This window comes from Rissa tridactyla, chromosome 4 (genome assembly GCF_028500815.1).
Source record: "Rissa tridactyla isolate bRisTri1 chromosome 4, bRisTri1.patW.cur.20221130, whole genome shotgun sequence".
NCBI classification, from domain to species: domain Eukaryota; kingdom Metazoa; phylum Chordata; class Aves; order Charadriiformes; family Laridae; genus Rissa; species Rissa tridactyla.
The window spans coordinates 33501110-33527750 of NC_071469.1; the positions used below are offsets into that span (position 1 = coordinate 33501110).

The following is a 26641-nucleotide window of genomic DNA, read 5'->3' on the forward strand; positions in this document are numbered from 1 at the left end:
AAAGTGTTAGCATTTCTATTTGTGAATATAAATAATATGAGTTTGCTAGATGTAGGTTACTGCTATTGCTGCACTTAATTCTAGAGCACAAAAGTCATTATATTTGGGGCCAGTTGATCATTATTTTCAGGTATATACGTGATTAAGTACTAGTAAACCTCACTTCATGCAAAATAAGATGAAGTAAAGATAGTCGTTCAGTGAGAACTACTCTGATTTTTCTGAAGTTTATTTAATTTTAATTTGTATATTACATCAATACCATTATCTCATTTCCAAAACCATTAAGTATTACTAAAGCCCCCTAAATAAAACTACTGTAATCTTTTTTTTTCTTTCCAATTTTAAGTTTTCCTTTGAAAGTTTAGTTTTAATAAGCCAAGCATAAATATAATATGATTGCTGACTCTAGTAATTTTTTTCTTATTCTGTTTAGGTGTTTAAACTTCTGATTCAGTCACCACGTATTAATGGGGAAGAAAATCTGATTGATTAACACAACTTGTGGTAGTTTGTGGGTTTTGGTTTGGTTTTTGCGGGTTTTTTTTTTTTTCATTCCACGGTGTTTGAGGAAAATTTCAAGGAATGGAGTTAGCTCACAGTTTACTACTGAACGAAGAAGCGTATAACCAGCTTGGTGGATTTCAAAAAGCAGAGTTCATTTTTGAATGGTTACAGTTTTTGGAAAAACTTTTACCAGTGACTAGCAGAGTAAGTATAATGAGACTTGAGAAGAAAAGCACAGTATAGAGCTATTTCTCTCTGTCTTTTTTGTTATTTTCTTTAAAAACAAAGAGCGGTATTCAATTTCATTTGCATCATGTCTTTTACATACACACAATGAAAGTATGTTCAGTGTTACCAGTAACTTTCGAAATGTTACAAGTTTTTGGTTACAGCCCTTCAAGTGATAGAGCCACTTGTCCAATGAAAGGAATTTGAGAAATAAGCGTGAAGTGAATTTTTTTAATATTTTTTTTTTTTTAAACTCAGATTATTACTGTAAGATTTTGCAGCCCTGTGATGAAGAGCAGCAGTCATGCTTCCCTCTAGCATGGCACAATTATTTTGTAGTTCTCCAGCAAGCAAGAATGTAACATCTTTCTCTCTTGTTTTTTATTTTCCTGATCAAATGATAAAAGATCTGTTTCCAGCCAACTGTCCAATTGTTTGGTTCATCGGTTAGCATATATTAAGTAGCATATATGGATATTTAACAGTAAACCAACCTAGGTAATGCTATTAAGAGTTATGTTATTTGTGTTAAAATACGTAAATGAAATGCAGTGCCAGGCTCTTTATTTACATTTTTTTAAAGAACGTTTAAAAAAATTAAGATAAGACTAAAATAGATTATTATTTTCAGGGAAGTTCTTTCTAATGCTCAACTTCTTGAAACTTTGCTGAAGTTCTTTGCTACTGAAATTACTATATTTCTATGAATTGTTTTATTTTAAAGCATGCATAAAAGAAGCAAGAAATGAGAATTTTGTTTTAGAAAGTTATAACTATTCAAGTGACATAGGGAAAATACTCCTGAAATGCTACTAGAAAGAATTATGCTCTGAAAAATGTGATTTTTTTTTATAAGAATAAAATATTCACATATTTGAGATGGCTTTTCTTTAAGTAGAAAGGTGCAATAAAACACTCATCTTTAATTAAGAATGTCAGAGTGTCAGAATGGTAATAACAAAAAGTAAAGAGAATTAGCATTCATTATCTTTAACCAAATTCTAAATTTAACTGAAGTTTAACTGGTTACTGATTTTATTTCCAGGCTGATATAAGGGAAAACCAAAAGAAACTGGTTGAACAATTGACTTCTTTATTAAACAATTCACCAGGACCTCCTACCAGACGGCTTGTTGCCAAGAATTTAGCTGTACTTTATAGCACTGGAGACACTTTTTCTGTTTACCAAACAATTGACAAATGCAATGAACTCATTCGGAGTAAAGATGATTCACCAAGTTATCTGCCTACGAAACTGTAAGTATTTTTTTTTTAACCCCAAACTTCAAATCCAGTAATAACACGAGAGACAGATTTACATAGTGAGAAGTTAATGTAGGAGAGGGTATGCTCCCTCATTTCTGCCCCTTGTCCAGCAGAAGCTTTGTACCATATGACACACAGAATTTGGGAGCCTCCCTGATTAGTAGCATTATTGTGGGTGTATCCAGCTGTAAAAAGTAATTTTTTTTTCTTTGGTATTACATCTCTAGAATTTTTAGACTCGTGTATTACAAAGAGAAACTGAACTCATCTGAAATCTGAAAGCAAATTCAAATTGCTTCCTTCCTCCTAGATATTATAACAATTTTATTTCAATCATTTAATATATGCTGTCTTCAGGGCAGAATTATGAGTGTGTAAGTACTTGTGTAGCATTTTATATATTCCTTTCTGTGTCTTTACTGGAAAGTTTTGAGCAAGAAGTTCAGCTGCACATTGTGGGGAAAAAAAAGACAGGTCAGTACTTACAATATAAATTGGCCTTGAAAGTTAAATAAACTTAAAATATATTTTTGTTCCTTATTTCGAAGTTTCTTCTTAGGATTCATGTAAATATAAAATCAATCATATTAAACCACTTTAAAATCACGTTATTTTTGAAGCATTTAAGGCAGAGGCAATTTGGTGGCTGATGGGAGTCAGTGTCGGTTGCATGCGTTAGAAGAAAATTTGACCTAGCTAGCTAGTATTTACTGGATCCACTTCAAAGACACGCCGTGAGTGATTTGAAAGCTAAGCTAAATTAATTCATTTAGCAGTGTAGGAATGCTAAACTGTTGCTCTAATTCAGAACTATAACAACCATACTATGCTTTAAGGTAATAGGGCAAACTGAGGCTGGTTTATGCTTTCTGGTTTTGTTCGGTGAGGGGGCAAAACCAGCTTGCAATATAGATATTGCCATATTGAAGAAACCATGGTTTACAGCAAGTCAAACAAACATTGTTTGTTGCAAAAACGGGGAAGAAAGCTTTTCCTAAGTACCTTATTGAACATTAATAAAAGGGAAAAAAAAAAATTTACCTGACGTGATGCATCTGAGTTCACTACCACGGGATAGATAATAAAACAAAGAATATGGTAGTATTAGATATTGTACGTGTGCAACAGGAACCGAAAGGGTAGAAGACAGTTGGTGATCTCCAGCCAGATAATTAAAAGTCAGGCCAGAGAAAATACCAGCAATAGGTAATGGAGTTATGTGGGGGCAGGTGTTTGAAAAACAAGGAGGAAGTAATATACTGCTGAGTAGAGCAGTAAAACAGAGAAGTACAACTCCAGGTGCAAAACACAGCTATTAAGTAAATTTCTTACTTCAACTGGGAAACTGGATATAGTTAGTTAGAAACATCTGAAATGTTTGTAACTAAAGGTGTAAAGCCTAGCCAACAGAACAGAGAAGCCTGAACTGTTATTGCAGGATATGAAACCAAATCTTAAGGTGTTGAAATATTATGAATAACCTCAATTCCTGAAACAATGCACATCTTTCACTATAGTGAAGAAAACTAAAGGCAGAGATAGTAAAACGTCATTGTGCATTAATGATACAGTATACAAAGCAGAGCAGAATCCGTCTTCCTCCTTTGTTTCACAGGCTAATCCTGTTTCTGACAGCCTAAGTGAAGTTGCCTGAAAATAGGTTTGTGCGAGGAGATGGTTGTATTTTCCAATATCATAATATTTTTTTGTTTCCCTCTTGTTGCAATTGACCTCTTGTGCAGTCTTCTGAGTTAAGGATAAGTTTGCTGTAAAGGTTCATGGGGTGTTGGTGGATGAGAAGCTCAACATGAGCCAGCAATGTGTGCTCACAGCCCAGAAAGCCAACCATATCCTGGTCCGCATCAAGAGAAGCATGGACAGCAGGTCGAGGAAGGTGATTCTGCCCCTCTACTCCACTTTGGTGAGACCCCACCTGGAGTATTGTGTCCAGCTTTGGAGTCCCCAACATAAGAAGGACATGGACCTGTTGGAGTGAGTCCAGAGGAGGACCACGAAGATGATCCAAGGGCTGGAGCACCTCTCCTATGAAGACAGGCTGAGAGAGTTGGCGTTGTTCAGCCTGGAGAAGAGAAGGCTCCGGGGAGACCTTATAGCAGCTTTCCAGTACCTGGAGGGGGCCTGTAGGAGAGATGGGGAGGGACTCTTTATGAGGGAGTGTAGCAATAGGACGAGGGGTAATGGTTTTAAACTGGAAGGGGGTAGATTTAGGATATTTAGATATTAGGAAGAAATTCTTCACTGTGAGGGTGGTGAGGCACCGGAACAGGTTGCCCAAAGAAGCTGTAGATGCCCCATCCCCGGAGGTGTTCAAGACCAGGCTGGATGGGGCTTTGAGCAGCCTGGTCTGGTGGGAGGTGTCCCTGCCTATGGCACGGGGTTGGAACTAGATGATCTTTAAGGTCCCTTCCAACCCGAACCATTCTATGAGTCTATGATTCTTAGTCCTGCAAAGTAAATTCCTGCTATACTGCTGGCTTCTCAACAGAGAGATGCATTAACATTAGAGGTGAGTTGTAGTATGGGAGGGTGCTCTCAGGTCTTCCTTGCTTGGGCTGCAAGATGCCACACTGGAGTAAGTGGAATGGTGTTGGAGTAGGAAGGGGGGATTATGGAGTCCATCGGCAGTAAGGCAGAAATGGCAAAGACAGAGAGAAATGGCAGATATCCAGAGTCAGAAGGCAGAGGAGTAGCAGGGGGAGAAAGAGAGAGGTGGCAGTGTTCACGATCCTGCTGTGTACGTAAGCAGTAGTGAGGAGAAGTAAGAGATGAAGTGGAGAAAAAGGTAGCAGTAAAATAGGGTTTATTTCACAAAAAGGTTTCGAAAAGGGATTTGTCATAGCACTGACACCGAGACAACAGGTTACAGAAGAATAATTGGCATTACAGAACTTGAGTAAAATTTTTCATCTTGGGCTGCAAGTATATGGAATACTTGGTGTTCAGTGAAGAAAGACTGCTTTTTTCCTTTTTTTTTTCTTGATTAAAGTGTTGTGTTTGTTTGCTGTCTGTCCTTATTTAGCATACATGCCCACATTGTCTGGTAGCAACGCTTCACCGTCATTGTTCACAATATGTTGCTTCACCTGGAAACTCCTTTAAATAAAGTTTCCAGTGAATTGTTCTCTTGTGTCATAAATTATCATTTTTCTTCTTTCATATAGGTGGAAGATGGAAATGTTTTAGGCAAGCATTTTAAAAAGAACCTTAGTTAGGTGCTCATCTCCTACTAAATTGAGTATGATGGAATGCTATATCAGATAAACAGGACGTGTAGTTTGAATATAGCTTGTTACTTTACTTAAAATTACAAAGCTTTTAAAATATCCACTAGGGCTGTTTTTTAAACCGTAAGTGTTTTGAAAGCATTTGGCTGGGCAGCAAACTTTCATAGCTAATGTCAGTGCGTTTTTACCACATCTTTAAGTATCTTAGTTCTGCATTTTTGTGGGTGTCTCTCCAAGTACAATTCTTAAGGCAAAATTTGAGAGGAAACAATTTCAATGTCTTATATAGAGAGTCATATTTCAAAATGGAGGTGTGCTGCCAGGGAGGAAAACAGACAAGCAGAGAGGCTTTTTTCCTGCAAAACTTGTACAAATCTACAGGCTCCCTTGGAAACTTCTGGCTGTTGCTTGTGATTTGACAGATAAAGTGATTCAATGGTTAATACAGTTTGGACTGTAGTGAAGAAACATTTGTGGGGGAACAAAAAAAAGACAACTAGAGTTATGATACAATCCTAGAAGGCAGTCAGAAGAGCTTCCTAAGTCCTATTCTTTGAACTTTTATAGAAACTTAAATATTGATTTGTGGAAGTAGCTGCATTCTCATCTTTAGTTGACTAGATGTTACTAGTCAACAAAATATTGCCACTTCCTTGCTTGAAATCCCTGTTCAACACTGAATGACTGGTTCATACAAGGCTTAGTACGTGGCAGTACAGCCAGCAGGAGCCTTTGCAGGTTATACCATGATGTGAAAAGGTAGTTCTGGTTTGGGTTTTTTTTTTTTCATGTGTTTGCTAAATATTTCTTCTTTGGATTATGATGTAAAATACATATTATTTAGTCTTGAAGCTAATTAAAGAGAGTATCTGTGACTGTCAAACGATCAATTTAGTAGTAAGATGGTGCAATTGTAATTTTGTGCCCAGCCACACCATGAACAAAATTAAAATCCCGACTGTTGGTGTGTGCTCAGTTGGATAAAAGCAATAATGAAAAATGTTGCTTTAACAAAAATAGGATTTTGGTATTTAGGGAATTACTGTTAATATTAAATGCATTTTTCTAATTAAGAATGTGTTTGGTATGAGATTTTAAAACTCTTTACGTGAAACTTGAATTCGGTTGGGGAATAAGTAAAATGTTGTTTTGTTGAAGGAGGCGCTGAAGAGTGTTACTACATATTTAAGTAGGTCTGGCCAAAGAGCTGAAAGCTGATTAAAGATATAATTTCTTTTTTTTTTTTCCTTGTATTCATCAAATACATTGGTTTAGTTATAGATCTGCCAATACAAAAGCAAAGTGTGTTCCTTAATTAATTACTCAAAGGAAAACACTCTTTGATTAAGCAATTCCTTTCTTTTTTCTTTTCTTTTTTTTTTTCCTCCAATATTTAGCAATTTTTGCTTTGGCTGAAGGAGATGCCAATGAGCACATAAACTCCAGTTGTCACGTATTTCACCAGGAAACTAAATTCAGAATCTGTGTGCTCTGAAAAGGACATGGGCTTATACTTTTATTTACTTCAAGGTGTTTCCTTATTATGTATTGTTATACATAAATGCCAGAATTTTAATTACTAGACCATTTTCAGTGTACTGTTGACCATCGAATTGTAAATAAACCTGTCCCTGGGTACTTACAGCAGCATCTGCTGTAGCACAGTGCCATAAACTGCATGATGCAAGGCATGCTTAGTTAGAAATTAAGGTTTAATGGTGGATATGAAAATTGTATTCCTATTGTAAAATTTATTGGAAGATTGTATTACCTGAATTCTTGTATTATCCAAGTTATTTTCCCAACCTTTGTATCCATGTTTCTCCTAGACCATATGTGCCACACACAGACCTTTCTTTTAAAAAAAAAAAAAAAAATTTTTTTCCTTTTGATAATCCACTTACATTTTTGGGACATTCTATTTAGTTATTTTGTTGTTTGCCCATTGTGATTACGTTAGTCGTCTTAATCCCTTTCATCTATTACTGCATCCATTTTCACGCGTCTTTGGATTTGCTTTTGTTTTAGTGCTGCGGTGGTATGCTTGGGCTATTTATACAAAAAATTGGGAAGAATTTTGGGAAACAGTTTTACTGACACCGTTGGGAATGTGCTTAAAGCAATGAAGAATGCAGAGGTATTGGAACAGCATGTTTAAAAAATGATTGGAAAAATAATAGGATGTTTACTGTTGGTAGGTGGACCAATGAATAGGAGAAAGTGCATGATACCAAAATGTGAAAATATTGTGGAAAGTCATAGGATAAAAATCAATGCCTAAATTCCAAAGAATTGCTAGAGAGATAATAGATTATGGCTATAAAAGGATGGATCATAGCTATTCTCAAACTGATTTCATGAAAGAACTTGATAAACTCGAAAATCTAATTGCCTTATTAATGAGAACATTTCTGCTCCAGCTTGTACTTCATGTTTTGAGTTTTAAACTGCTAGCGAGTACTTTCCAGTAGAACATAGAACTACTGTTTTCACTTGCTTACAGAGCAAGTTATCAGCTTTGACTCAGTTCCACATAAAAAGATCTATAAAAGTTGAAAAGACCAAAACCATTGTTTATCTGTTTCAGTAGTCGGCATGTTGTATTTCCAAGGAGCTTAGTGTTACAAAGCTTTAACAGTTTTCTTTTTCATTTTTTCAGTCTCAAGGTCGCTATGAAATCATGCTTAGTTTGCAAAATATATTAAAAGGTTTAGGAGCTGCTGCTATCCCCTGTCACAGAGATATTTACAAAGCTGCCCGATCATGTTTGACAGATCGATCCATGGCAGTCCGCTGTGCTGCTGCAAAGGTAAAGTGCTCTTATAGCTGTTTTTATTAAGTAAGCTCTCTAAGTAAAGTTCTGTTTTGATGGATGATGAACACAGCAGTAAATACATTGTTTGCTTATCTTCATTTCTTTGATACTGCAAAAATTCAAGTCGTTTTAGTATGAAGCAACGTGCTTATTTTGTTAGGGAGAACTCTGCATACTGTGTAGCAAACTAAAATTTGTACTGAGTGCTTTTCCACATCAAAACATTTTTATTTCCCTTTTTTGTCTAGTGTCTTCTTGAACTTCAGAATGAAGCAGTGTTTATGTGGAGTACAGATCTGGATAGTGTTGTCACTTTGTGTTTTAAATCCTTTGAAGGTTCCAATTACGATGTACGATTAGCAGTTTCAAAACTTCTAGGCACAGTATTGGCTAGAGCTCTAACATCTAAACAGCCAACAGGTAAAGTACGTAGTTTGTTTGCTGATTTGTAAAAAAAAAATCTGTCAGATGATCAGAAACTCTCAAGCAGTGTTGAAGCCCAAAGTAAAATCACTATGTAAGCTTCGTCTGGCTGTGCACATCTCTGGTTTGGTCTTTTTTGTAATGTTTCTCTCATGAAGTGCTGTGGTTTGGTTGTGATAACCCATATATATGTATTTATAAATTAATAAAAAAAAAAATATTTGGTAAAACTGTTTTTCTCTGTTACAAGATTGTTATTGCATGGAGAGAAATTAGCAGCCTCAAAAATTTAAAGGCAAGATTAATTTCAGCGACGTGGAAAGCACTAAGATTTAATGGAGTGTCACTTTGACAAACAAGAGAGTTAAGGATATCTTTTCAAGCTGTTTTTCCACAATCATCAATGTCACATCTGGATTATCTAGCAGTACAAATGTGATTAGAAGCAGAAAAAAGCATGCAGATTTGTTCACTCAACTACATAACAGTTTCTGCTGACAGAGAGTACTAGGTCTAACTGAAGCATCCTGGCACAAAGTTAACACCTCCAGTCTTTGGTGTCATTCAGACTGGGCATTTTAAGTCCAATTCAGGAGCCCAAAGCTAAATATCTAACTGTAATCTAAGAAAAATATAACAAGATGTAGAGTAAGTGTGATTCAGACTGTTTGCTCTGTTTTTCATGGCATCAGAGAAGACTTTTGGTGCCATAAGCAGCAAATGACAGAATTAGATGCCTTTAAGCCCAACTTACTGCCTTTCAAAATTCTTGAGGCTTTGTATTTGCATTGGAAACTCTGAAGTCTTGATTTATAAAGTACTTTTCTAAGAATCTTTTGGAGAGAATTGCTGTGTTACAGAAAACAGTCAGCACTCACCTTTTCCCAATAAAGTAAAAAAAAAAATACTATGACCTCTTTATAGACTCAGTAATTTAATCTTTGTAAGCAGTGTGGTTGTATTTCTAAAGTGCTGAGATAAGGTTATGTGGGAAGCTCATAAAATGTTTGGTTGGTTATTTTTATTTATTTTAGGTTTTTTTTAGTTAAGAAGAAGTCAAAGCTAAGTGAGACAAGCTGGGGGGGCTGGAAGGGGCTAGGGGACAGGTGGTGGGAGCAGTATGTGAAGAAGTGCATAGTCCTGAAGTTTCTGCATTGTCTCTGATAACCTGCTGATATTGGGTTGTTTTTTTAATTTATTTTTGGACACGATTATTTCAAATCCTCTCCTTCCTTTTCCCATTTCAATACTTGGAAGAGAATGAAAAATATAGTGAAAATTTTAGGTCACTGAATTTGCCCAGTGTGCAGTTTGCGTGCTCGTGTCCCAGCATGTATCTTATATGAACTGTCTATCAAGAAATAAAACAACAGAATAGGAAGTAGGGAAAAATAATTTTCCTAGAATATCATAAACATATTCTATTATTCTCATTCTTTTGGAGAGCTAATTTAATACTAAGGTGAGATGCTTTTGTTTCTAAGAGAACTTGTGGCTGTGCTCCATATCTGGGTAAGCATAGCAGAAAGGTAATCCACCCTGCCTGGAGTTTGGAATAGAGGATTGTCTTTGGCAGTGAGCTGCAATGAGTTAGAGTCAGGGCTTTCCTGAAGCTTCAGGTGTTAGGAGTAAGTCATAGAGACCTTTTTTCCAAGGGAGCTTAGATTAGATGGTAAACACTGAGGGAAGGTAAAGGTCTGCGTAAGTATTAGGTGATGGCCTAAACTGTTTAAAGACAGCTGAAGTGGAAAAACTGAGAAATATTGTGGTTCACTGGAGTACTGACTCCTAAAATGTTGCAGCTTATGTTGTGAAATTACGCTCAAACAGTATTTCATTTTATTGTGCTACTGAATTTGTGCAAATTGTTTTTTCTAAAACGATTAGAGGCCAAACTTTTCCTTACATTTTTACAGAGCTATTCCTCTAAAGATTTACATCTATTCTTAGCATCCACCAGGCATAACTTCCGCAGGATCTCTTTGGAAGAAGTGATGGAGCTATTGGGAACTGGATTTCTGCGCGGAAGTTGTGGATTTCTACGAGCCAGTGGCGATATGTTGAAAGGGACGAGTTCAGTCAGCAGAGATGTCCGAGTTGGAGTCACCCAGGTTTGGATTATGTTACTCATGATTTTCTGAGATTGCTAAATGGTCCTATGATAACTGTTTTGCGCTCCATATATCTCTTATTTCATCCTATTTTGTATCTGTGACTAAGTGTAAGTACTTTAAAATAGGGATTTATATATTGAGTGATGCTAGAAAGAAAAAAGATTTGTGATGTTACTTATTGTTTACCTGACAGTTTGACATTTTCAAAATTAAATATTTATTACTTTTGAAAGTTTCACACAATGTGAATTTCAAATAAGTGACATAATAAGTACTTTCCTCAAATTTTCAATTTAAAACTTAATACCTTAGGTCTAAAAATTAAAGGAGAAGTTACAAGAGTTCTTTGAACTTGGAATAGTTTCCTTCTATATAGGGACATTCCAGGTCCTGTTCTGAAAGCACGGTTCTGCTTTGAATAAGTGCATGAAAAGTAAGGAAAACAGAATTTAGTGGAAAAAACCAAATACCTGTTTTGGTGTGTTCCAGGATGCTCAGTTAGAGGATAGAATCTTGTTAACTGAGCATGACTGAAGTCAGATCATATAATGCACACTGGTAAAAACAGTATAAATTTTTCAGATAATATCAGATTGGCTTCTTCCTGTAAATATTATCTTAAACAGCATTTGCATGCTAAGACCTAGATATTCAAATGTTAAGCCTGTGAATGAAGACTAAAGGTTGTGGTGAACATTTACATACCAAACAGCTGTGATTATTTTAATACGTTACAGTCCCCACAGCTGTTTGATACGTACCCTTTGCTAGTAAGGGAATTTCTTCAGTGCATTTCAACTTCTGCAGTGCAAAAAATCTGTAAATTAGCTTGAGTTATGACAGAAGCTGCCAGACTTTGCACTGGAACAGCTAGGAAGTGCTCACAAATTGTCTTCTATGCTCAGATCATGCTGGGTGGAAGCATTAAGTTCTGGCAGAGGGACAGAAAAGCTGGGGAACAATAATACCTTGACAGCTATTTGCCTAGAAAATGCATGCCAGACTCCTAGGGTGTTCTGTATACACGGTGGTTTTATTAGTTTTCCAGGAATAGATGCTTCAGTTCAGTGTATTGGCTATTTGTACTGTTTTTTGGAGGTTGTCTCCTTTTTCATGCGTTCCTATGTTAACACAATAGTATCTGTGCCAGATGGTACACACTAACTGCACTAGAGCAGTTAAAATAGTGCAATGTTTCTACCAGAAAAACTTGAGAAATTGTGCGTATATCAGTGTCTGCAGGCAGAAAACACTTGCAGTTATAAAAGGTGTTAATAATTATGTGAATCGCAGCTTATTATAATGCAGCTTATTGTAAATAAAAACCAACAATAACACTGAAGATGACTTCTTACCTTTGGAAGAAGAATTTATATTTGTTCAAGACGCAGCCAGGTTCAAAATGTAGCCTTGGCAGTATGTCTCTTCACAAATCTGTTTATCCTGTTAAATTCCCCAGTTTTCAAATCTGTAAACCAGGGCTAATGTACTGGTACATTACAAAGCCTAAGTAGTATTTGTCAAGATGCTAACAGGATCCAATAGTACAATTTTTCCATCTACAGTACTTCATTTTCTTTTATGTGAACTATTTTGTTGTCAATATTAGGAGACAAAGTATGTATGAGGCAAATAGAGAAGTTTGTTGATATGGGTAGTAGTTGTGAACTTTCTTATGAGGAATCTTGTGTGTTTGTTTGCATATTCTTATTTTTGGTGTTCCCCTTTCTTGATGGTAGCACATCTATTCATTAAAAAAAATCCAACACAAGCATGTGGTAGGCGTTTGTAAGGGAGCATATTATGTGGCAAAATAAATGGTCTTGTGGTGATTAGATTTGTAAAGTGACTCCGCATTCTTTCTCTTTGTTGTGACAAACATAGTCTTTTTATGGTACCTCCATTGCAAGGCAAACAATTAAAATCCATTGAGATGAAGAGCAGTGCTTGGGGGCTGCAAATATTCCTTAATTCAAAGCCTATAATAACAGAATTCTCTCAGGGTTATGGGTTATAGTTTTGTAACATAGTAGTTCTTAAAATGCATTCATACATTAAATTTGGGTTCCACGTGCAGAATGTTAAATAGCTGGAAGCTGTTGTTCAGTGAGACCAAACACAATGTTTTACATAACAAGTGCCTGTGCAGGGTAAACTGCCATTTCTCACACTCTGCAATGAAGTAACGTGGGCAAGCAGCTTCAATTAACTTACAGACAAACAGGCTGCAGTAGTGCTGGTACAGTTTTGATAGTAAGTTAAAGTATTTAACTAGATCCCCAAAAATTGCAGCTACCTGAAAATGAGAACACGCGTGATTTATAGATGCATAATGTATAAGTAATCTCAGTTTAGTGATGTTCTAGTTGTGGCGATGTGCAGAGATTAAAAAAAATAAAAATAAAAAAATACGTGGGATAGCTGGCAGTGGTTTTCCAGATGACTTTGCTCTAAAATATGGCTTCTTTTTAAATCTCTTCCAGGCATATGTGGTATTTGTCTCTACATTAGGAGCACAGTGGCTTGAAAGGAACTTCTCTGCCTTCCTTTCCCATATTCTAGATCTCGTGTCTCAGTCTCACCCTAAGGCTATTCAGAATCAGATGGATGCTATCGGCTGCCGCCGCTGTGTTTCATTTATCCTTCGAGCTACAGTAGGAGGCCTTCTTGGGGAAAAAGCTCAAATTACAGCTGCCAAGGAGATTTGTCAGGCCATCTGGAAACTGAAAAAAGTTGTGGGTATGGGTCTAACAAGATTATCCATTTGGGCCTCTGTTCTTCCTTTTTTTAAGTGATTGTCCAACTTCCTAATCCTGAGACTGCAGAAATAGAATATATAGTGCTGATTTATTACCATAATAATGTAGAGGGCTTTTGATGGACTGCTTTGTTTTTAGCTTGGGTTGGTTGGTTATTTATTTGTGTGTGTCTGTGTTTCTGCATGTGTGTACCCACACAAGTGTAAACGTTGTTTGTAACGCTTCCCTGGTGAATATAATTCTAACCGATTAAAAATAAAATAATAAATACATGCAGCAATAAAGTATAGATAGTACTGTAAAATAAGCTAAATTGGCAGTTAATACATGTCTAGCCAGATTCTGCATTCCTATCCAGAGCAGCTGACACTACTGATGGTTCAAAAAAGAAGCATTTGTTCCTAATAGACAAAATGAGCATCTCTTCTGGAGAAAACAGATCTCTTACATGATAAAGTCTTGTACAAAACTTCCAAAAAAAGCTGATCATCTCCCACCATCGTCCTTGTAGGGGAAAAGAAAGAGAATGCTGGGCATAACCAGTCATCACCTGGTGTACAGCTGCATATTGTGTCCTTAAATGTCTAAACTGACATAACCAAAAGATGAACTCTCAAAAAAGTCAAAATTTTTCCCTCCCTCTTTCTTACCTGATCTCACCTTCTCACTCGCTTGTTCTTGCGCTAATTTACCCTTTCCTTCCCTTTCTTTTTTCCTACTGTGTGGTAAAATCTGGCAAGTTACATCAAAGCATGACCTCTTCAAGTCACTTTTGATGGGACTGAGAATAGCATGCTTCTTACTAGCTACTGTTCCCCATCACTTAAAGATAAGCAATTTGGTAGCTTCCATTTTATCTACGCTCCTGCCCTCACAGACATTACTACACTATCCACTTGAATAACAGAAATGTACTTGTCTCAGTGAAGGTAAACCCTTATGAAAACAATTTGGTCAGTAATAAAAATGGTAATGATAGAAGCTCGTTTGGTAATATAAACAACTTACCATAGCAAAATCCTTTCTCTCATCCATTTGTTTCATTTTGGTAATGATTTCAATGGGGATCTTCCTGTGTTGTGTTATCAGATGCTGCAATGAGTGACAGTAACTTGGAAACAAGAATTACTACAACAGATGTAACAGCAAGTCAGCACGTGCTTGTGTGTGCACTTCAGGAGCTTGGAAGTCTCATCCATGGCTTAGGAACTACAGCAGCACCATTACTGCAAGACTCCAGTACAGGTACAAGTCAGAGTACAAAATATATTACTCTGTTCACTGTGATCTTCTCTGATTTCTTATCAGAGACTGTTAATTCTTTCAAATCTGTAGGGATCCTTTGTCTGGCATTTACTATAGCAATCTTTCTTCTGGCGTGCAGTCTCCTCACCTGGACCTCCTTAGTTCTTCTTTTCTGTTTTCTTCCACTAAACGGAAAAAGAAAAAAAAAAAAGATAAGTTGGCTACCTTATATGCTGTAGGAAATCCTCAGGCATTGCCCAAAGACTTCTGTATCTTCTCCAGCTTGTACTACTATGTTAATTAAAAAAAACCTCAATATAAAATTTAACTCCATTAAGGGTTGTATTTCAAGTCTAACACTTTGTAATGTTTACAGTAAATCAGTTTGATTAAGCTGCGTATCTTCATCTACCTTTATTGTTTTCATTTAGCTGCAGTCAGAATTGGGCTTTTTTTCTGTATGGGCTCAAGTGGATATCTGTTTCCCCTGCATACATTTCTGCTCCCCTGAGAATACTTACGGATATTTTCTATGCATGTTGGTGAATAACTGCATAATATGTTAGGTTTTCTCCATATTGTTACTTTTGATTCAGGATAACTTTTTTTGAAAAGTATTGAAGTATTTAAATTTGATAAGAAATATTTCACAATAAAAATCAATAGTACTTTTTAAAGACAAGTACAGAAACTGGATAGTGGTGAGTCCTCTGCATACATTTTTGCTTGTTTGACAATCTGCTTGCCTGTTTCTTAAGTGTGTTTATGCATTTTATTTTTCAGGAGTTCTGGAAGCAGTAATTTCTGTCATTCTTCATCCCAGCATTTCAGTTAGATTAACAGCAGCTTGGTGTTTACGCTGTATTGCAGTAGCATTGCCTTCCTATGTGTCCCTGCTGATGGATCGTTGCATTGAACGTCTTAGCGTATTGAAATCCTCCCCAGAAGCAGTAACTGGCTACAGTTTTGCTGTTGCTGCTTTGCTGGGTGCAGTAAAACACTGTCCTTTAGGAATCCCACATGGAAAAGGGAAGGTACGGTCTGAATACTTTACTTATAGGCAGTTCTTTTGTGTTTTTGCAGTAGTATTTGCATGTATTCTTTATGGCGCGATCACTTAAATCAGTATACTAATGAGATATTTTCTTTCCTCAAGAAGGGGATTTTGAAGCATACCATAACTGAAATAAGCAAGTGTTTTTCTTACATGTGTCAGGATTGTGAATTTCTCAAGAAGCCTCGCTAATGACTTTATTAACCACTCCCACTGCTACCTTTTTCTAATGGAGAAGTTTGTTAGGGGAGAAGTTTAGTTGTTGTTTTGGGTCAGAGGTCAACTCTGCAGAGCTGTAAGGACTTAAATTGCACAGTCTAAGAAAAGGTTTACTTAGAGAAAACATTTCTTGAGTAGAGTTGCGTTTTTCAGAATTTTAAGCAAGATCAAACCTTCTGCAGCTCTGGCCCAGTTTGACATAGGCTTAAATTAGAAAGGTGACATTTCAGCAATGTTAATGGTGAGAAAAGGCTAGACTGGAGTACGTACAGTTGAAATGTATCAGACTTTGCCGAAGGAAAGATCTTTCTTTTATAGAAAAATGATTAGAAGGATACATACAGATCTATTGTATGCTGTGATGTTAGAACTAAGTTTCCTGGAAGGAAACTTGTTCAACCACACATTAGGCCAAATTAATATTTTCCAGGCCTATCAGTGCATCTCCAGTGTACAGTTTAGTCAGTGCTTACACCAATAACAGCAACTGTGTATTATCTTGAAAATCTTTGATCAAGTCCAACAGATACATGCTTTCATTTTGTTTTACAGAATTTAACAGGAAGCAATTTCTTGCATTAACGTAGTCTGAGATGCTTGTACCAATCTCTCAGATAGGATATACTGTGCTCTGAAGTTTTAGGAATATGCAGATGTAGAAACACAGACCAGGAAAAGAAGCTGTTTCCATCACAATGAGAATTATATCCGTGAAGTTACTCACAGTTGGAAAATGATGGCGCAACACAAATATCAGCAGTACATGCTAATTCTCTGCATAATGTAGACACACATTCTCAGTTCTGAAAATACCCATTTTGGAGCCAGTGGATGTTAGAGTAGAAGTGGCACACTTTGACACAAGGATTGTGGTTTTTTTCTTGTTATCACACCAGTGTAAGATGAAAGGAGTGCTTTAGTACATTGGGAAAAATGTCCCTTGCAGTGGTTCCAGCCCACCCTTTCAGCATTGTTGAGTACTAACAGTTCCACGCCACTCCTCAACAGACATTGCTAGCTACAGTTCCCAACATTCAAAGCCTCAACTGCTGATGAAACAATTTATAAATGTAAAAAAAAAAAAAAAGCCTGTTTTTCTTAGCTTTATAAGCTTTGCCTTGTGATTACTGGAAGACCATGGGGAGAGAGCAAAATTAGTATCATTTGCCCAGTTACATAGGTAAGAAGGCCATTCAAATACTATATACCTAAGTCGAGCTAAAGTTTCTGTTTAACAGAGAAACATAATTCTTGACACAGATTTCTTTTAGAGGAATAGAATAGGATGAAATAGGGCCAGGAGGAGGTATGGGAGGTCACAGAAAAGTGTGGGAGAAACACTGTATTCTGTACTAAGCTGGCAGGGGGGAGAACAGAGGAGCTGACAAAAGCCCTTTTCCATTCTCTCCTAGGAACGCTGCCAGATTCCAGTCGAGCTCCTCTTCTGGGGAGCTGAAAGAGACCAGTGTTAAACAGAGCAGTTTTGAAAAGGAAATATCAAACGTAGGCAGTAGTGACCTGGGCAGAAACTGTTTTATAGTAATGCATTTTCCTTTGAGAGAGTGGTTAGAGTTGCAAGTGGAAACTATTGAAAAGAAAAAAATAATTAGTGGGTCTGTGTATATTTAGTATACTGTACTAGTGCTTATACTTAAGTTAAAAAAAAAAATCCTTCAAAAATAAGACATTTCTCCTAGTACATGGAGAGAAAAATTGTCAAAAATCATCAAGTGAAATCCTTTTAGGATGCTTGTTTAACAGGTAATTTAAGTATACTAAGCTGTTAGTAATTTTTAATAGTAGAACTTAACAGGGGTGCCATTTTAATTTTAGGATCAAATATTTTAAATTTATCAAGAATCTGTCAAAATAAATGTCTTCATTTGCAACCATCTGGTAGCATTATAGAATTGTGGAATATTTTCAGACTGTTAATATTTCATTAAGTTTTGGAAGTGTACAAACTTCAAGCTTTCACGAAGCAAACTTTCATGTGCAAGCTTTGATGAACTTTTATAATTTTTCAAATAAATTATGAAAGGATGCTGTCTATATTGTCAAACTAAATTATACTGTGCAAAAAGATATAGAAAGAAATTTGCTATACTGAGGCTTTTAATGATATTATTGATAATGACACTTCTTACTTGTAATACTAAGTTACAAGCAGTTCGTTTTGGCAACCAGACATAATGCAAGATGTAGGAAATACTTACTTTGGTTTATATGAAACGTAATTGAAGCAAGCCATTTGCAGAATACTTTCTGAAGTTGTGGCCATGCTGTGGTAACTGTCCGTGGACACACTGTGTGTTCCTCCGTGCAAATTCTGGGTGGCTTGGGCTTTGGTAACAAGCACAGATTGTCACATTGCATTTAGCATGTAATAGTAGGCACATGCAATTATCATGGAGAACCTAAGATAGGATTAATTCTAACTGTACCATAGCATTCTAACTTGTTTATTTGATCATGCCATTTATTCATTAAAAACTGTCAGAGATAACGATAGACCATATTGTAAAACAGGGATAAAAAGATCGTTAATCCTTTCGTCACTTCTTCTGAGCTCTAATTTGTAGGTCTCAGGCTATCCTTTTTCTACATAGTGGCATAAACAGAATATCAGAACCCTTTTGTCCTTGCCACACATATTCCTGTGAGAATTATCAGCTCTTATTTTACTGCTGATAAAAGAAGGGAGCTTACCTAGTACCCCACAGGAACTGTTGAAGCTGTCCCAGGCTAGTATTGAACTTGATCATTGCAACTTCATGAGCCTGAGTTTCTTGCTGTGGCGTGAGACGATGGCATTCTATTTGGGGACACTGAAACAGCAAACAATATTGAAAAATCATTTGTTAGTTACTAAGATGCTGATGCTCTGGTTTTTCTTTTTCTTTAACTTTGAAGGTAATCATGACAGTAGCAGAAGATTTGTTGTGTTCTGCTTCTCAGAACAGTCGCATTTCACTGCAGCGAACACAGGCTGGATGGCTCTTGATAGCGGCCCTCATGACATTAGGTAGTAGCTTTCTACAATTTTTCTTAAACCAAAACAAGCTGTTCTGTATTCTTTCTCTGACTTTAGTTCTTTTGATGTTTCATTTAGCACTGCAAAATAGTTCTTAAAGAACAACGTCAATCAGAACATTTAGAAAAATTTTCTAAAGTAAAAACCTCATTTCTTCCAAGTTTGCTATTAGTTCACTGGGAGCAATGTCTGAAAAAAGCAATGACTGGGTGGGACCGCTATTAATTAAATGTAGAAGATAAATTTCAAAGTAAATCTAACTAAATGTCTTTGTGGTCATTAAGAATTACACTGATATTTTTTTAAGATCTACCCCAGAACAAAATGAGCTAATCATTTGTATTTCCCTCTTGTCAGGCATTTGAAATTTTACAGAATTTTCTGACGTTTATTAGTGGTCAGATTATTGTTTGTGATCACTAAATTACTCATGAAGAATGTATTTTATCTGTTTTGTTCATATTTTTAAGGCACTTTTCATGTTGTCAGCTATTACTTCTGCCCAAAAGCTCCCAGTTTTTTCTTAGATTGTGCATTAACTCATAACAAATGTTTGCTTTTCTGAACATCACTATTGCTTATTACATCTCTTTTATGCTTGTGATCCGCCAAGACAGTAAGCATTTGAGAAATTATGTATGAGACGTCTGGGAAAGTAGCATAATGTTTTATTCACAGTTGTAATGATTTTGTGAACATAGATAAAAGAACCAAAGAAAAAAAATAATTTTATTAGTCCTTACATTGGTGTGACAACTGTCAATGCTTACAGGTCCTGCAGTTGTCCAACACCACCTGCCACGAATGCTGTTACTGTGGAAGTGCATCTTTCCATCATCTCCTAAAGACTTAGAAACAGAGAAGACACGAGGAGATTCATTTACCTGGCAAGTAACGCTGGAAGGTCGTGCTGGTGCTCTCTGTGGTAAGTGGGATTTACTGTGTCTTCCTCTGCGTATTTATAGTTTCGCTGTTTGTTTTCCCTTCTGAAAGAACAACGATATTTCATATCGGGTTTTTTTTTTCACTGAATGGTAAAGGATGTGTTCACTCCCCGACATACGTGTTTGTGTATATATATATATATATATATATATATATATTTACCTGTATATCTGTATACATGGTGTTTCATTTTTGTAAAAAACAAACAAAAAACCCAAGAGGGTTTTTCCTCTTGTTCTTCTAATCAGTTGATTTCCAAATAGTAAATGATATCACGAGGGTTGCTTCTCTTAGTTTGAGGAAAAGGAGGCTGAGGGGAGAGCTCATCACTCCCTACAACTACTTGAAAGGACATTGTAGAGAGGTTGGTGCTGGTCTCTTCTCACAGGTAATTAGCGATAGAACAAGAGGGAATGGCTTCAAGCTGCAGCAGGGTAGGTTTAGGCTGGACATTAAGAAGGAGTGGTCAGACACTGGAATAGGCTGCCCAGGGAGGTGGTGGAGTCACCATCCCTGAATGTGTTTGAGACTCGTTTAGATGCGGTGTTAGGGGATGTGGTGTAGGGGGGAACTTTGCAGAGTGGGGTTGATGGTTGGACTCGATGATCCCAAGGGTCTTTTCCAACCTAAATGATTCTGTGATTCTATGATTCTTCTCTTATTTAACATACATATCACAGTGACAAATGAGGACCCAAACCAGGATATGTTCTGTTGTTTATACAGTCTGTTATATTTGGTAAATAGCAGTTCTGTTTCCTAATAGCTGACTTACTGTAAGCAAAATAGAATTGGTGAGTCAGTCATGCACATTTGTGAGGGTGAGAAGACTCAGGTAAATATTACAAGAAGGAAGTTGCAATTCTCAGCCAGTAAAGAGTACTGTGTGTTTGGCTGCTGTGTGGTAGGTTGCAATTTTTCCTTATGAAATATTGTGAATTTGGGTTTAACAAGAGAAGACTCCGGTGATCTTCAAATACTTAAATGTGTTTCAGTCATGTGTTCCAGAGTACTAAAGGGTCCTTTGCATTGCAGAAATGTGAACCCTAGTAAAGCGATCATCCCTCTCTTTCACTATTAAAATCTATCAGAAAGTGTGTAATTCAATAATAACTTCATTTGAGAAGTACTTAAGCAATTAACTTTTAAATATTTTCTTTTGCTTTTGAAAATAGCATATTCTCTAGGTGCTTTTTGAACTATTAACTCAATAGAGACACCAAAAGAGCGCATCTGTAAATATGACTTTTTTTCCATTTGAGATTTCTGTCAGTTTCTTAAATTATTGGTGGAAGTACTTTAAAATTTTTTTACATGCTTTCCTCTACTTTTAAATTATTAGTGAGGTAATAATGTGATTATTTTTCTTCTAGACATCTCACACTTAGTAAGTTGAAATCCAATTCCTTTTCTAGCTATCAAAAGCTTTGTTTCACACTGTGCTGGTCTTCTTACGGATGAAGTTGTTCAGAGACTTCTTCCTCCTCTCCCAAGTGCGGTTGATTTATTGACACAGTAAGTGTGTGTATCAAACTGTTAAATGAGATTCTGGTTTTGAAAAGCTAGAGAGTAATCTTCTTGTATTTTATTAAGTTCACTTTCTAAAGAACTTCCTTTTCCAAGTCCAAAAATTAGTGTATAAAATTCAGCTGTAGAGCTGAAGACTTTAGCTGACATAATGTGTCATGCGCTTTACAGTTTCAGGTAAAAAAAGCTAGGGAAGAAACGATTGCATGCTTTTGTTCACTTAGTGGTTTTATTCTGCTTTTTAAATCAAACATACACATTCATGTTTAAGCGTTATGATCTTTTATAAAGTGAAAAACAAAGTTCAAGAATATGCTTGGACAAAATGTTTTTAATACTTAGATTCAGAGCTAAGCTGGAAAGGGTTTTATAATTTTTATATTTTTGCCGTCAGAACATGTAGTGATTTAATGTATTTGGGCTCTGAACTCAAATTTACAGAGATATATCCACACAAAAGTTAAGTATAATAAATATAGGTACAATCAAAGGCAATAGAGAAAGCCTTATTTATTTCTCTAGCACTAAATAAAAATAATGACTGGGAATGGAGTACAGCAGATTCTGTCAGAGCATGCAAAATAAATTGTTTTGCTTCTACTATTGGTAATGCAAATCAGAACTGTAGTTACAATATGTATACATTTTAAAAGTATTCAGTAGAGCAGCACAAATGTAACTGGAGTGTTAATTTGTAACTGGAGTGTTGCATAATGCTTGAAGTCTTTAACATCTTTGATGTCCTTTTTATATTTTAAGGCTTTCTTCAATATATAAATCATATGGAAATTCTTTAAAAACACCGTCAACAGTTTACAGACATAAGCTTTATGAATTACTAGCAGTATTGCCTCCAAAGACCTATGAAGGTACGTATTTCCTTAAAAGATATATCTGTTAAAAATACCGTGGGCTCATTTTTAAGTTTTTGTTCAACATATACGTTCAGCTAGCGAGGATTAGTTTCACCTTTTCTAATAAACAAATTTTATTCCCTCTGTTTAGATTTGACTTCACTACAGTTTTGAAAAGGTAGTGTTCAATTACAAATACAGACTTTTTTCCTATTTTTAGTTGAAACTTGAAGGTAGACAACCATGCAATTTTAAACTGCTTCAGGAATTGACTTTCTTTGATGCCTGTTTTACTTTCCATTGAATCCTAATTCCAAAAGGTGTAATCTTAGCATAAACCAATTTAATACAATTTAAACAAATTTAAATGAATTTGAAAGAATTTGATTGCTTCAAGTAGACTTATATATTACAGATATATTCATCTGATTCTGTGCAGATTGTGGATAAAAAATCTGTATTTAAAAAAAATTTCAAAAAAATCTGGGGATAGTCTCCCTTTTCTGTAGCAGAACATATAACTAGCAGTATTTAAAACCTAATCCTGTAATCCAATAACTATGCAGTCTAGTTAGACAGATCTAACAGTTCAACTAAAACATTAAATCTTTGTTGTCTTTAAATTGTCAGGTGAATATAGTTTGCCATAGAGTACTGTATGGACTGAAATAAGGAAGCAGAGTGTTTCACCACTGTAAAGAGAAGTACAGGGTATTTCATCAGGACAGACAGAATACGGGGCAGCCAGACACTGAATTGACTGTGCCCTCTGTATCAGAGAGGGAATACTTACTCAAACAATCTGCTCCATCTAGTGGTAACTGCGAAGGGGATCTTCATAAGGACAGATCCCTGACCTTTGCCTTAAAGCTGTTGTCGTATTAGAAGGCTGTATGTAACATCTGAAGCATAGTGTATAATATTCATTTGTGACTTGGACTTAAAAGACTGAAAATGACACCTCCACCCCTTGCAGCAACTTATTTCTTTGGTTCTTTTATTACAGGGGCAATGTTTTATAGAATACGAATATTTGGGTGTGGGTGGTTTTGGTGCTTTCTTGATTTGTCGGGAATTTTTGCATATGGTCTAACTTTATTGAAAAATAGGTAGTATTTTACAGTGTGATCTGTAAAGTCTGAATCTTGTGAGAGAGCATCCTAGCTGAGGACGCTGCAATGTAGAACCAATAAATAAAGAAAAAGCTTAAAAGGTTTGTAAGTGGTGATCCTGCTGAAAGCTTGGTAAATAGCCTCATAATCAAAACAGTAGTTTGACGGATGTAGTCTCAGACTTGTTCTCCTGTTTGTAATGCAGCAGTGTGAGGGTGGGGAAAGAATGGGAATGCATATATTGACAGAGCTTATTTTCAAGGTCTGTTATGCGTTTTAACATGTAAGCATGCAACATTTAGAAATGCAAAAAAGAGTTTTTAAGGTAAAGCTTGAAACAAGTACCTTTCTTTCCATATTATTTCCAGTATGACAGCTTCATGCAGAAACTGTATGTCTTTGCCAATACTAGAATTTTTTAAAATAAATTATTAGGGAAAACAATATGATTATGGAACCCAGGGTGCTTTTTTTGGTGTCTGATTTTAGTCATTATCACTAGGAAGACTAGTAGGTGTACTCTTGTGTTGCACAGCCTGGCACCCAGTTCATGGTTTTATTTATTTTCATTTTCTTCGATCTGGGTAGTTAGCCAGAGGCTAGAAACGTGCAAGGTGTTTCTTTCTGAGAAAATTGGTGATGGGGTGATATACTAGGAGTTGTAACTCAAGCTTTTAATATCTGCAAATAATGTGCAAAGCTTTTTTTCTTTATCAGAAGAGGAACAAAACAAAATACCCAGCAAAATAAACAGTTGAAAACAGATTGTGTATTCATAGTTCCAAGCCTCTTTCTTGACTCAAACCTTTAGATTTCTGAGGCCTGAGGTACTAGAACTTGTTTGGGCTCTGCTTGGGCCTTTCCTGCTCTCTTTCTGCCTCTCCGATGTTTCTCTTCGTGCTTTCTGTCATCAGTAAAAAATCAGTATCTGCTCAAACAGCAGAATTACAAAGGCTGCTGTGAGTAGTGGGTGGCTTTTTGCATTATTTCAGCAGACAAATATGACAAGAATGTATTAGGTTAACTTGAACATCAGTGAAAAACATTTAACATGTTCTAGTTGCTGTCTTCCATCATTTGTGAATGGTTAAGACTTAGCAATTTAGCCTATACAACATACAAACTTGTTAAGCTGGGAAAAGCAAGTTCTGTTTCTAAGATGATGATTTATATTCTTGATCATTTTCACGTGTCATTAGCTTTGGATGCTGGTGTGCTCATGTTTTTGAGGCTAAAACATCTATTTCTTGTGAGCTAATATAAACAGTTGTATTATTATAATGTCCAAATTGATAATTTCACACAAATCATTTGAGTAGTTTGAATTTTGATTATTAGATTTTTTTGATGTTTTCTGTGGTCTGAAATTAATGTGTTTTGTCAGAGAACTCATTAGGGTTCTTTTCATTCTTCAGCTTTTTGTGCTTGTTATGTTCCACTGTCTAAACCATAAAATTGAATGCAAGCATTCACTTCTCTTAATAGGACGAGATGAATAGCTAGATGCTGGAACAGCATTCTGCCTCAAAATTTTGAATTGCTTTACATTGTGATAACATTATTTGGCATGTTGAGGATGGCCAAGCGTCTGGGACTAAAATAAGTGTTACCTTGGTTAAAAATTGCTGAGTATCTCCATTAAATTTTATTTGAAAAGCTGTTTTCATAGAAAGGGGATTTTTCACTGGTTTTTTTTGCGATGTATAATAATTAATGAAAGAGCAGTTTCTAGTTGTTGTTAATTATTGTGTTGTTGTTAAAAGGCTCTGTTTCTGTCCCTTTCACACACTATCAGTGCATCTTGGAATATATTTGATCATGCTAACTTTTTGCATTTTGATTCGTCTTAAGCATTTTGGGAAAAAACGACACGCTTGCTAATTAGTCAGGCAAAGCAACAGGGGCCTGCAGGGGAGAGAGGCTGAGGGGTTTGTGGGCAGAGGGGAGGAAGCCGGCTATCTCAGGGTGGATTCGAGATTCAGGAAGGGTGAAACGGCTGGTTGCAGCTACCAGCTCCAGCTATACAAATGGTTCCACTTCTGCTCCTGAGCTGCCAATAACGGTGCTGTCCCACTTTCGGGAGCTTCTGTGTGTTGAAAAATTACAATCGACTTTAGTGCAAACGGGTAACTGTGGGATCGTCTAACAACAAAAGTGAATGCGACGAAGTGGATATGTAGAGTTCATCGCCCCTTAGTGCTGATATTTCTCAATTTGTGAGGACTTGACTTTGCAATCTTAGTGCTCTGGAGGTAAATTCTTATATAATATTTGCATAAAGACTGTATACATTCTTTAAGATCAGTTCTGCAGTGTTTTTTCAACACAACTTACTTACGGGGTAAGCCAGACCTTTCTCACCACGTGTGGTTCAGCATGGGAAATGTTCTTTCACTGCAGGGACTATTTTAATAACCTAAAATAGTCTGACTCGGAATGCCTAATGTTTATGTATAACGTACAGTCTTCTCTGAAATATTATGTACAAAAATCTGTGAAAGTTTTAACTACCAGTGTAAATTATCATAATGTAACTTACAGTAAATTCTTCATGCTTTAGTTTGAGTGCAAACTCCTGAAATAGGGGAGTACGTTCTGCAGCTTTTGGTTATTTGTCAAACTTATGGATGGTTTAAATTACATCTGCTTGCCAACTCCAAGTGTTCCTGTGTGGTTATGTAATACATTCCACAGCATGGATTTTCAGAAAATATGTCTGTGCTTGTAACTGCTTTTTTCCTCTACTTTAAATGTAAGAAACTTACTGGATTAGCAGTTGTATGGCATTATGCCTTCTGTAAAGGTGAAGGCTTCTGGTTTTCATCTTCTGGATTGCTGCATGTGCTTAGTTTGCTTATCTTTAGTGCTCTGTCCTTTCCCCTGTAGTCAGTGTGTTCTCCAATTAACTATTTGAAGACTTAAGAAAAATTTTAGATGGATGTTGCTATTTCAGCATATATTCAGTATGTATTTCAGTACTTGCTTGTGGCAAGTAATTAACCGAAAATTTTGAACATTTTTTTCCTTTCATTTAAAGGAAGCTTCTGTGCTATTCTAAAGGAGTTAGTGACTGACTTGACTGTCCCAGATAGCCAGATTGATGCTTCTACATTCTTGCTTCCACCCCTTTGTCATGAGAATGATCTCCTTTTACTTGGTCCCTTACTGCAGGAGACTGATCACCGATTTATCGAAGAGCAGGTACTTTTTGATCTAGTATAATGGTGGTGTTATATTTTCATACAGTTCCAGTTATTTGGGTCAGTGCTGGTTTTGACTTGGTTAAAAATATGG

At 36.2% G+C, this 26641-nt stretch overlaps 1 protein-coding gene across 9 annotated transcripts in view; it reads left to right on the plus strand.

Annotated features, from left to right (window-relative positions):
- The window catches only part of HEATR5A (HEAT repeat containing 5A), a 68671-nt gene that overhangs the window by 10940 nt on the left and 31090 nt on the right, over positions 1 to 26641 (plus strand). For 7 of the 9 annotated variants that reach the window (XR_008466161.1, XM_054199932.1, XM_054199933.1 and 4 more), the window contains exons 3-16: positions 437 to 711; positions 1781 to 1992; positions 7275 to 7383; positions 7906 to 8055; positions 8310 to 8481; positions 10435 to 10595; positions 13082 to 13337; positions 14447 to 14602; positions 15386 to 15636; positions 18789 to 18900; positions 19682 to 19834; positions 21270 to 21369; positions 22141 to 22250; positions 26385 to 26548. Coding sequence is in view for 8 of the 9 variants with exons in the window: in XM_054199932.1 (XP_054055907.1) it covers positions 586 to 711; positions 1781 to 1992; positions 7275 to 7383; positions 7906 to 8055; positions 8310 to 8481; positions 10435 to 10595; positions 13082 to 13337; positions 14447 to 14602; positions 15386 to 15636; positions 18789 to 18900; positions 19682 to 19834; positions 21270 to 21369; positions 22141 to 22250; positions 26385 to 26548 (2232 nt within the window). In the remaining variant the exon portion in view is untranslated. Of the gene's footprint in view, positions 1 to 436; positions 712 to 1780; positions 1993 to 7274; positions 7384 to 7905; positions 8056 to 8309; positions 8482 to 10434; positions 10596 to 13081; positions 13338 to 14446; positions 14603 to 15385; positions 15637 to 18788; positions 18901 to 19681; positions 19835 to 21269; positions 21370 to 22140; positions 22251 to 26384; positions 26549 to 26641 lie in introns of those variants that run through there. The other 2 variants (XM_054199939.1, XM_054199938.1) reach the window with 2 other exon arrangements.